General features: G+C 46.6%; 1 protein-coding gene across 1 annotated transcript; it reads left to right on the top strand.

Moving 5' to 3' along the window:
• Window positions 1-2,979: 2,979 nt before the first annotated feature.
• On the top strand, window positions 2,980-7,055 carry SOWAHB (sosondowah ankyrin repeat domain family member B). The gene has a single exon (XM_070372979.1). It carries the CDS (start codon window positions 3,113-3,115, stop codon window positions 5,444-5,446), a length of 2,334 nt encoding a protein of 777 aa, XP_070229080.1. The 5' UTR covers window positions 2,980-3,112; the 3' UTR covers window positions 5,447-7,055.
• The last annotated feature ends 5,451 nt before the right edge of the window (window positions 7,056-12,506 follow it).

Genomic DNA, 12,506 nt, shown 5'->3' with positions numbered 1-12,506 from the left:
GCACATCTTCACACATCCTCTTCCTCAAAGTCAAGGATATGTATTTGCAGTTAGTTCCCCAAATAGACTCTGTTGAGCCAGATCTTGGTGCTGTTGTACCTTTGTTTCCTCTGCCTCTTCCTCACCTCTTCTACTCCAAGTTGCCTCTTACTGGAAAACTGTCCCCGATCCTCTGCAAGCTAAGCCTGAGTTCTTCCTTTACGCACTGTCTCTCAGTTTCTCCAGCATCAGATGCATGTCTTTAAGTTACTTAACACACAGGTTTAAGCCTCTTTTACTTGTTGCTTCCAATAAATCATTAGCTCTCAAGTACATGTTCTTCTTTATACTCATTTCCAGCAGTGCCAGGGCAACATAAAGTGTTAGTTGATCGGTTGTGTCCAGTCTGTGCGACCCCATGGACTGACCATGCCAGGCTCCTCTGTCTAGGGGATTCTCCAGGCAAGAATACTGGAGTGGGTTGCCATGCCCTTCTCCAGGGGATCTTCCTGACCCAGAGATCAAATTTGGGTCTTCTGCTTTGCAGGCAGATTCTTTACAGTTTGAGCCACCAGAGAAGCCCTCTGAGCTACTAGGAAAGCCCAACATAGTGCCCCATAAATATTTCTGGAAATAATGAACTGTGTATGAGGGAAGCATAAAAATGTTCCCTGAGATATGGTGAAGAGCATTCTTATAGACCATCACCTTAACCTGGGACAAGAGAGAAAAAGGAGGAGAGAAGGGGGACTTCCCTCGTGGTCCAGTGGCTAGGACTCCATGCTCCCAATGCAGAGGGCCTGAGTTCCATCCCTGGTAAGGGGACTAGAGCCCACACGTCTCAACTAAGGGTTTGCATGCCATGACTAGGACCTGGCACAGCCAAATAAATAAGTAGACAAAGAAGAAAAGAGCAAGGAGAGAAAGTCTGGATGTTAAACCACCTGGGCACCCAGAAAGCTAAATAATGGGGGGTTTTCTTCCTTTTTCCCCATTTTCTACTCCTCCAGACCTAGTTGCACCCTCAGCCAAAGATAATCTGATTTCAACAACCATGACTTTGATGACTCCTTCCTTTCTTTCTAGTCTAAGTGCTTCAAGTTCAAATCTCTATGTCATCACCCTCTCTTGCCACAAGTACCCTATCCAGTTTTGAAAAGTACTAAAGGGGGATTCTTTCCACTTGCCACCCTTCAGTGCCCATCTGAGTTCTCCGTTTGTCTTCCCTCCTGTCCCAGGTGTGGATACACCTGGCAGGTCCATCAAGACTCCCTTAGGGAAAAAAAAAAAAATGAAAAGAAACTAAAGTGCAATACAAAACCTTTATTTTAATAACTATTCTAAAGGCTTGAATATCTGGGCTTCCCTGATAGCTCAATTGGTAAAGAATCCGCCTGCCATGCAGGAGACCCCAGTTCGATTCCTGGATCAGACACGACTGAGTGACTGAACTGAACTGAAAGACTAATAAAGAAACAGAACAGGACCAGAAGGATTATTTCAGGATGAACATGTGGACAGGTAAAATGTAGAAGAAGCAACGGTTAGGAAACGTGCTGTAATTCTACTGTCTTGAAGAGGCCAAGATTTTCATACTACAGTTTGTCAAGATCTAGTCTACAAATGGGACTTCCCTGGTGGCTCACTGGTAAAGAATCTGCCAATGCAGGAAATGCAGGTTCTATCTCTGGGTCAGGAAGATCCCTTGAAGGAAAAAATGGCAACCCACTCCAGTATTCTTGCCTGGAGAATCCCCATGGACAGAGGAGCCTTGTGTCCATGGGTCGCAAAGAGTTGGACACTATTTAACAACCACAAAGTCCATGCATGGGTCGCAAAGAGTTGGACACGACTTAACAACCACAAAGGCACACAGGCAGTCTACCAGTCCCTGGAAGTAGGAAGTTTACAGCCCCTCAGTGGAGAATGAGAGTCAAGCTGAATGCTGGGGACAACCTGGTGGAATCCAGCCAGCCTGTACTGCTCTCACATTCTGAATGCCTGGAGGAAATGTGACATTTGGAGGGAACCAACTTCACCACTTGAGCCAACACAAAAGAGACTGTACAAATCTCTTCTGTTCATAAATTTTGGAGTAAATAAGAGCAAGGGCACCAGATAACTTAACTGTCCATTTCAGCTACTAGGAAATTCACACATCAAATTTGATTTTTTTTCAGCAGCTTAGCGTGAGACTGCTAGGAAGGAAAAAGGCCTTCCTGTAACCGACCTGTAACCTTCAGAGTGATTTCTCTTTTCAGTGCAGATTTTGGGCGTATTCGGACCCCTAGGAGCAAGCGTCCGGAGGAGTCGCCCCAGGGGTTATCCCGAGATCTAGATGGGCTTGCTTTGGAAGCGAAATTTGTCCCCCACCCCACCCCCCCGCACCTCGATGCTGCCTCCGGGTATCTGAAATTATTAGCCTACAGCGTTAAAGTAAGGTGTGTTTGGAGAGATCGCAAGACGCTGGTTAATTTGCACATTTTCCCCCACCCAGCGACTTCAGCCCGGACTTACTCTAAGAAAGGAGCGGGCGAGAACACCTCTTCTATTGTTTTCATTTCCTACGTGGCCGAAACCTAGAGGAGCGGCGGGTCGCCTACCTGCCTTCCCGCCCCGGGCCGGGAGCGGCTGCGCGACCGGCCGCGCGGTTCGTGGCCGCCGCCGGGTCGCCGGCCACCTCACCTATGGCGCTTTCTTCCCGGTTCGGACCCGCCTGACTCATCTGGGATGGGTGGCAGGGGTGGGGGAGACCTCACAGGGCGGAGGGACAGGAGGAGGCGGGCCAGGCCCTTCCCCCAGAGCCGGGGAGGAGGCGTTGCCAGGGCGCAGGTGAAGCCGGCTCCGGCCGATCCCGGGAACTTTCGCCGCGGGGAGTCGCGGCGCGCGGCGCGCAGGGCCGGCCCAGGGAGCCGCTCTCTCCCACCTGGGCGGCGCGCGGGGCCTGTGGCCGCGGGGAGCCCGCCACCCTCTCGGCACGTTCTGGGTCTGCCCGCAGGCCGCGGCTGATGGAGGCGGGTGGCGCCACTCTGGGCGCAGGTGACACACTCCAGGCCGGGGTTTCCGCTGGCGCGGGAGAGCGCCGGGAGGGCGAGACGCAGACACCTCGGGGTCGGGGGACGACGGGGCCGCGATGGCCCGGGAGCTGAGCCAGGAGGCCCTCCTGGACTTTCTCTGCCAGGCCAGGGGCCGGGTGACGAACGCCGCCTTGCTGAGCCACTTTAAGAGCTTCCTCCGCGACCCCGACGCGCCCCCCAGCCAGCAGCAGCGCCGCCGCGAGCTTTTCAAGGGTTACGTCAACTCGGTCGCCGCAGTGCGCCAGGACCCCGACGGCACCAAGTACGTGGTGCTCAAGAGGAGGTACCGGGACCTTGTAGGGGAGGAGGAGGGGCTGCGGCGACCCCGCGACCCGCCTGCGGGCGCCGCCCCTGCCGGGGGAGCTGCGCCCGGCTCCCCGCTCCCCGCGCGCCGGGGGGAACACCCGCCGCAACCGCAGCCGGGGAGGCGGATCCGCCGTGAGGAGGCGCCAGCAGGTGCCGCAGCCCCGGTCGCAGACGCAGGGTGCAATGGACTCCCCGCGGGCCGCGCCCGGGAGGCGGCGCGGGGAGGCGGCAGGCCGAGGGGCCGCTCCGGACACCGGGCGCCGGTGCCCGCGGCCGCTGTGGCGGCGGCTGCTCAGGACCGAGCCAGGTGCGCGGCGGCAGAGACGCAGGGCCGCTGCTGCTGGGAATGCCTCCAGAACGGCCTGGGGGGGCTCCCGGACCCCGCCACCGCCAGCGCCAGCGCCGCGGAGAAGCTGGCCCAGGACGACCGCGGGGCTCCCAGGCCGCAGTGGGAAGGTGTTCCCGCGGAGCCCCCGCCAGGGCCTGCCACGCCCCGCTCGCCTCCTGCCACCGTCGAGGCTGCTGCACCGCCCGCTGTCTTGTCCAGTCCCAGTCCCGCAGGAGATCCTCCCGCGCCGGTGACCCCGGGCTCCGTGCATTACTCCACTCTGCAGCAGCAGCAGCAGCGCACTCGCGAGTGGGTAGCCAGACACCCCCAGGTACCCGAGACCCGGGACCACGGCCCAGTCCGAGCCTGGTCGGTGCTGCCAGACGACTTCCCTCGGCTGCCCTCGGAGCAGGGCTCCTGGGTCCAGGAATCTGAGTCAGCGCCCGCGGAACCCCCTCCTCCTTCTCAGTCTCTCGTCTTTCCCACTGTTTCGGAAGTCTGGCCCGGGGATTCTCAGCTGGCAGTCTTTCGCAGCATTCGTTGTCAGCTGTCCCTCCAGGATTTGGAGGACTTCGTGGAACAGGAGAGCCATGGCAGTGAGGAGAGCAGCAGCGGCCCCAAAGAGTCCTCTGGAGGTTCCGAAGACGGGCTGCGTCTGGCCCTGGGAGCCCCAGATGGGAGAAGACTCAGGAATCCAGCCGGGGCTCCTCCAAAGGAGGCCAGGCCCACTAGGAGCCCCCAGGGCCTCAGGAATGTAGGGGATGCTCACACCTCTCAGCCGGTCTCCACAGGAGCTGATGGTCCTGCAGGCGACCCCCAACCTTTATCCTGGCCAGCTCCCAAACTAAGGAGATCCCTAAGGAGGAACTCCAGGGCTGGGAGAGCCAAATTGTCCTCCTCTGATGAAGAGTGCCTTCAGGAGGATTTGCTGAAAAGGAGCCGGCGCCCACCCCGGTCCAGGAAACCCTCCAGAGTGGGAGCCATGTCCAGCCCAAGGGTGGATGCTGCATTGACACTAGCACATGCAGACATTAAAGCTGCTGCTGCCGCTGAGCGGAATCATCCACACAGCTGGCAGGTCCCTGGAGGGGACAGGCTCGCGGCCTTGGTCCCCCACAGATCTTCGGAGCACAAGTCATCCCTTGTCCCCCTCGATGCCAGGGAGCATGAATGGATCGTGAAGCTGGCCAGTGGCTCTTGGATTCAGGTGTTGAGTTTGTTCTGGGAGGACCCCCAGCTGGCTTTGCACAAAGACTTCTTGACCGGGTACACTGCCTTGCACTGGATAGCCAAGCATGGTGCCCTCAGGGCCCTTCAGGACTTGGCCTCAAGTGCACAGAAAGCAGGGGTTGCTCTTGATGTCAATGTGAAGTCCAGCTGCGGGTACACCCCACTGCACCTTGCGGCCATTCACGGCCACCAGGGGATCATCAAATTGCTTGTGCAAAGGCTGGCATCTCGTGTAAACATCCGGGACAGCAGTGGGAAGAAGCCTTGGCAGTATCTGACCAGCAATACCTCTGGGGAAATATGGCAGCTACTGGAAGCCCCACGGGGCAAGCCCATTTTCCCCGCCTATTCGTTGGTTCGTAGCTCTTCCCCCACCAGGAAGGTCAAGAGCCAGGAAGTATCTCGACATGTCACCCGAAAGACTTCCTTAGCTGCACTCCTCAAAAGTCAGCACACCAAATGGAAGCTGGCCAACCAGTATGAGAAATGCCCCAATCTGAGGGAAAGAGAAGAGGACAGTGCCTGAGGGGAGCCCCTCTCTCCAACATGGCCTCCACACCCCCATCCTTGAGCTATTCAGTGAGAGAATCCAGGGAGAGTGGAAAAATTGCTGAGGAGTTGGTTGAGAGGTCAAGTGAGATGGCCTGCCTGTTTACCTCCCTTTATTCTGTGTCAGCACATCCTGGGCCTTCAAGGTCATCCAAGCTTTCTAATGGTGAATGTAGACAAGAGTCAGGTGCCTAAACCTGGGTGTTCTTCCCCTTCCTTTGCCACCTGGGCACAGGTGGCCACGCCATTCTCCCAAGCAGCCACCCCAGGCCTTGGCTAAAGAGGGAACAGATGTCTAACAAGAAGAGAGGCAATTCAAGGAACCGACAAGCCTCAAACAAAATCCTCTCGCTGGCTAGGAGCTCTCTGGCTTCCATTCATTTGGAGAATATATCTTGGCTGAGAGGAAAAGTACCAGGTTTAAAATCAGATGGTTCCTCTTCTTTCCTCTCTCTCTCTCTTTTTTTTTTTTTTTGCATTCAAATCGGTGCAATAAAATTATTACTGGAGAGTACAAGTTGCACTAAGAGATTCATCTACCCTATCCTCAGGTTTTCCTTTTAATGCGATCTTTGGTGGCCAGTGCAAGAAAAGATTAATGCCTCTTTTCAGAGAAGCAGTTGGGTAAGATCCAGTTGTGACTGACATTCAGGCCCTGCTTTTAAAAAAAAATCAAAACTAAGGGGAACTTTCCAAATGTAAAAACTGTATGGCTCATTTGCATAGTGACTGAAACCATCTTTTATGGAAACTCCTGTGACAAATGGCAGAATTAGCATTAGTAGTTTTTAGTAGGTCTGAATGGCCAATATTCATACTCATGAAAAGAGAAATGATTTTGTTCTGGGGATGCAATAAGGGTTGTGAGGTGAATGCATCCCCACCAGGAATTCTCTAAGCTGCTAAATATAATTTTATTTGCACTAAACTCGTTGCCAATTAAGATTAAATATTAGCCTTGAGTTAGTGCTGTGTCTAACAGGAAGTGCTCTTTTATTTGTTTGTGATGAGACTGATCTCTGTGGATCCATGGAATAAAAATGACTAGTTTATAAACTGCAGCAGGACATCAAGATTTCAGAATGTCAGTTCAAAGAGAGTTGCAAGGTTAAGTGTCCAATTCGAAATAGTTAATTTTTTATGGAGATATTTTTATGTGCTGTGGCAATGATGTTGTATTTTTAACGTATTTTTGTGTTTCTTCTGGCTCCCCCCCCATTAAAATATCAACAGATATTTGTAGTTTATTGTTCTTCAATAATGCTGATTACTGTTAACTTTCTTCTTTACAAAATTGTGTCTCAGTGAATGTCAAATATTTTTGTTTCTTTGTAGTTTTACTTTATAATTTTGCTGAAATAAATATCTTTCTGTTCTATTAAAAAACAAAAAACAGGCAGAATAAATGAATCTAAGTATTACTTTTCTCCAAAAAGGCCTATACTCAGGATGAAACTTTAGCAAATCAAATCAAGAAAGCTACAGGCACAGATGGCAGGTGTATGGTTAGGAGAAATGAAATTTTTAAAGATAAAAGATAAACACTTATGTGAATACTCTAGTAAACCCGGTGATCTCCAAGGGTGGAAAAAATCACAAAAATGTCAACTTCTTTTAAAAATCAAGGAAATGTTTTTACTTTACCATGTTGTTATCACAGTGTCAATTTATTCAACAAGTATGTTTTCATTAGTGCTGTGGAATTTATAAAGGTGAGTGGGAAACGACTTCTCCCCTCTTGAACTTAAAAAATCTAACAAGAGTTTTTGCTGGTTGATTTATACCATACCTTTCTCCCAAAGTATCTTTTGAAGTTGCATTATATTAGGTATAAGCTTTTGAAATGAGACAAAGGAAAAAACAAAAAGATGCTACCAGGAATGAGGACAAAACCACTGCAATGCAAGAAGAAAGTTTTTTTCAAAGTGTCGTAAGTACAAAATTAAGTGCTCCAAAGGGTTTCTGAGGAGAGACTCCTTTGGGCTAGGAAAATTAGGGCGGGCTGCTGGAAGGCCAGGCATCTTTAGGTGAATGATCTTGGCTTTCCACAGAAACCAGCTGTGTTGGTTCTACCACATTCTTGACTGGCTGCCACTGTGATTTCATAGCACAGCATTGACTGATTGCTCAATGGTTAGAACACAGTCCCAGGTTCATTCTTAGGAGGATCCATCAGGTCCCTCTGTCCACACACCACACCTCTCACTCTGATCAACTTTCTGACGTGGTTAACATGTATTTGGGGAGAGGGTGGGGCAGAAGAGGGTTTTGAGAGCAGAGGAAAGCACAGACCTGATGGAGTCACTCTTTTGCTCGTGTCATAAAGCACAGACTAGGAGGACTGCCCGGGCAATCTCCTCCCGGCCTCTCTCTTCCACACACCCCACACTGATGCCTCACCAAACTACCGGAGTGCGAATGCTCTTACCCTCAAAGTTTCTGTCCTGGTGCCGAATTCTTTCAGCTTAGAATCCCTTTTGCTTCTTTCCTGGAGATAATGTGTGTTTCATAGGACAGCTCAGAGGTCGATGCCTCCGTGAAGACAAAGCTTGGGGATGTATTTGGAGGACACGTAGCTGCTCATGACTGTGCGGGGTATGTGGCATCTGCGGTATGGCAGCCTGCGGTGGTGTGGAATAAGGTGAGGATGGAAAGGGAATGTAAGGTCAAGTTGAAAAAGATCTTTTATGATGTGTGTGTGTGTGCTTAGTCGCTCAGTCGTGTCCCAGTCTGTGACCCTTTGGACTGCAGCCCACCAGACTCCTCTCTGTCTATGGAATTTTTCAGGCATGAATACTGGAGTGGGTTTCCATTTCCTCCTCCAAGGGATCTTCCCAACCCAGGGATTGAACCCAGGTCTCCTGCACTGCAGGCAGATTCTTTATTCACTGAGCCATCAGGCTTCCCTGATTTTACATGTCAAGACAAATAGTCATAAAAGAGACTTCCCTCATAGTTCAGTGGCTGAGACTCTGTGTTCCCAATGCAGGAGGCCCAGGTTAGATCCCTGGTTGGGAACTAGACTCCAATGCCACAACTAAGACCTGGAGCAGCCAAAGAAGTAAATAATTCTTAAAAAAAAAAAAAAAAAAAAGCCTATTAAAGATAAAAAGAAAAATAGGCATTTTCCAGAAAGCCAAGGATTGTCCAATCTCCTCCAGAAAACCTTAGTGTAATCCAAGTATGGAAACTTTCCTAATGTCTTAATTTGAAAGCAAATAAGTAGAGACAAATTGAAGTACTGTATAGGATGTATTCAATTTTGAAGTTTCCCTTTCAGATTTTCCTTGCCTTTGATGTTAATGCTGCTTTGCTGGCAAATAGGGGGAGGCAATAAAATAATTTAAGAAATAAAAATTTATTATTAGAGGCAAACATTAGAAACTGGTGATAATCTTAGCTCAACCACTTGCTTTTTTGTAGATAAAATTGTAAAGTGGTGAGTTTTAATCTTATATGTAATATCTACTGTACTGTTATTTTCTGCTAGCAAAACTGCTTTTGGTTCAACATTTCAGGATGTTCCACACAGCATGCCTTGACTTCCAGAGGATTTGATTTCCTTAATGCATTTTTTAAATCAAGTAAGGCATTTTTTAAAGTAACAACTTTTACCTATATTTAATAGTTCACATACCATACAATTCGCCTATTTAAAGTATACAGTTAAGTGGTTTCGAGTATGTTCACAGAGTTGTGCAACCATTACCACGATAAATTCCTGTATATGTTTGAGAACTACTGACCCAGGGAATGAGGAGCCACTGACAGTTTAATGAAGACACATATAGACTAGGGTAAAAAAAAAAAGAGAGATTCCTCTTGCTGCAGCCAGGGAGACAAACTAGAAGCAAAGATCAGTTAGGCTATTGTCATGTCTTAGTTTCATACTGGAAATAGGATTGTTGACTCCATCAGCTGGATGAGGTGAATAAGTTTGAATGTCTAAGATGAGGAAAGAAAATTTTAGTTGGAGGGGCTGCCTTACTTGATTAAAATCAGAAAAAATTAGGTAAGCCCCAGAAGGATCTCTCCATTTCCTCTCATCTCAATGCCCTAGTTCAATGACTAGACCTCTTCATTACTGTGATGATGGTCGAGGTTCAAGTTGGCACTGACCTAAGAGTATAAATTCAATCTCTGTATAGGCTGTTATACCACAGCAGTATTAGTGTGTGTGCTTGTGTTCGCTGACATCAAACAAATAATTTAAAATGTGTGACAAAGGGTAGATTGTGTAGTATTTAGGGTCGTGGCAATGAGCTAGGGTGCCTGGGTTCCTGTTCTGGCTTGGTCAACCTTTAACTTCTTGGTTTTCTCATGTTTAAGATTTTTTATTATTATTATTTAAAGATCAAGTGAATGAACACAAAGTCTTTAGAAAATATCTGGTACATAGTAAATCCTCAATAAATGTTAGCTATTATTATTTTAAACACCATTCAAAATATACAGTTCACTTAAAATTTCCATCCATGCTAAAGATAAAGAATTCTCTAGTTGATTAAAAAGGTGCTACAAGAATAAGATTTGCTGATAAAACCAAACACTTTTCCTTGTTTTGGATATAAAAAGAACTTTTATGTCTCATTTCAAATGAAAAAGATCTTTCAACTGTCTCTCATATGTAACAATCATGAGCTATTATGGTATGTCATTAAACAAAATTAGGTTTTAATTGAAGTCATGTAAACTTATTAGCACCTGTCGAATTAGCAGCTCTGGTTTAGTCTGGAATAGAAACCCAGGCAGAGGTCTGAAGGGGTAAGGCTTATGGGGAGTCAAGTGTGTGTCTATGTAAAGCTACCATCACTCGGGAAATTTGAAATATCTAAATTCAACCATGCAGTAAACCTTACCAAAATTCCACTAACCTGGTCAAGATGAAGTCTCACTGATTTGAATTAAAAATTACTGACATGTTGAAATATTCTTCCTCTTTACTCTAGCACTTCTTGATTCCTAGCTCCCAAGTTGGCCTCCTCTTTTCTACTTTTAAGACTTTTTTTTTTAAGGCATTACTGTATGTAAGTTATGCCTCAAACAAGAAAATGATAGGACAAATAAGGAGAAAGATATTTTTGAAGTTACGTGTTGGCGTCAAAGCCAGAATTCTGTTTTTAGAGTGTCTAATTCTTCCATGTGTTCTATTTCTCCTTTTGAGAAGAATGAAGTGACAATGAAAATTGCTCAGTCGGGTCTGACTCTTTGCAACACTCTAGAGTCCATGAAATTTCATAGAGTCCATGAAATTCTCCAGGCCAGAATACTGCAGTGGGTAGCCTATCCCTTCTCCAGCAGATCTTCCCAACCCAGGAATCGAACTGGGATCTCCTGCATTGCAGGTGGATTCTTTACCAACTGAGCTACCAGGGAAGAGTGAATATTCCCAAATCTGCTGCTGCTGCTGCTGCTAAGTCGCTTCAGTCGTGTCCGACTCTGTTCGACCCCATAGACAGCAGCCCACTAGGCTCCCCCGTCCCTGGGATTCTCCAGGCAAGAACACTGGAGTGGGTTGCCATTTCCTTCTCCAATGCATGAAAGTGAAAACTGAAAGTGAAGTCGCTCAGTCGTGTCCAACTCTTCGTGACCCCATGGACTGCGTGCAGCCTACCAGGCTCCTCTGTTCATGGGATTTTTCAGGCAAGAGTACTGGAGTGGGGTGCCATCGCCTTCTCCGTTCCCAAATCTAGCAGCTATTAATAGGTATTTTAATGCCATCACACTTTCTGAAACCATAATTGTTACTCTTATAGAACTTTATTTATTTAAATAAAACCAATTCAGTTTATATTCTTATACCATAAGATTTATTGCTTTTATTTGAGATGTATCCAAGATTCTTAATAAAGGAAGGCATCTGCTTGAAGCAGCTGACCAAGTGACCATGAAAACTCCTAATCCTGGGACCAATCTGTGACTCTTTGAGAAAAGGACACAGACAGAAGTTGTATTAGGTGCCACCTCACCGTAACTCTATGTCCCTTATGTGAGTGTCACCTTACACGTTCTGTGGTCTCTTGGGTCCAGGTGTTTTCCTGCTAAAAGCTTCTTTAAGACCACCTGGAAAAGCAGAGTGAAAGAACAGGTGGACTAGTATTACCTGGCAATCTCGGATCGTGGGCACAGGACTGTTTTTATTCTACCAGAGTTAACGTTTTCTCTTTATTGTGGTAAGCATCTGACTCAAATTCCACTTTGGAGATGTTTCCTCAGGTTCAAATTCCTTATGTCTTTATTTTCTATGAGTTAAGAAGAGAAAATCCTTATCCTTTATAAATTTAAAGCCACAGCATCCAGATACTGGCTTATGATGGAAATTGGATTTGCAGTAATGAACTGTTGGTGTTCCTTAAAAAACAAAACAACACAAAACTACAATAGGAAGTTTACATAGACATTGTTATATTTTGTGATGTGGCAAGGTACCACAGTACTCCCATTATCTGGTAGCTATGGGAAATGGATTGCTTTGAATAATAAATTATTCTATTTCATAAGAATTTCTCACATGTACTTCACATAATTAATAGTTTAAGAAAATTGAACTATAATTAAATACACTCAGCACTAAAACTGAACACAAAGTAATTTATGGTTTCAAAAAGCCATACAAGATCCATAATGCTTTGTGATTATTACTATAAATATCAATTATCTTTGCATTTAAATACACAGAACTAAAGTCAGTTGATGAAAGGTTGGGTTTGATAAATTTTACATCTATTTTCATATTTTTAAAGAATTTTAAAATCATATAAATGATACACGTTTATTTAAAAAAAAATCAGATAACACAGATAAAAAAAGAAAAAGAAAACCAAAACTTACCGAATTTTACTACCTTAGGGTAATCACTGATGATATTTTGGTGTGTATCTTTCCAGAATTTATAATAAAAATGAAGCTATACTGTGCATAGAAATTACCAGCCTATTTTATTGCTTAATATATTATTATTTTTCCATTTGAATTGGGTATTATATACTGAGTGCAAAGTCAAAGTTTAGATCTTTAAATGGCTGAAAGTGGGGCAG

This window comes from Bos mutus, chromosome 6 (assembly GCF_027580195.1).
Source record: "Bos mutus isolate GX-2022 chromosome 6, NWIPB_WYAK_1.1, whole genome shotgun sequence".
Taxonomy (NCBI): domain Eukaryota; kingdom Metazoa; phylum Chordata; class Mammalia; order Artiodactyla; family Bovidae; genus Bos; species Bos mutus.
Note: the sequence above shows the minus strand (reverse complement) of the source record. Positions and strands in the feature narration are given on the sequence as shown.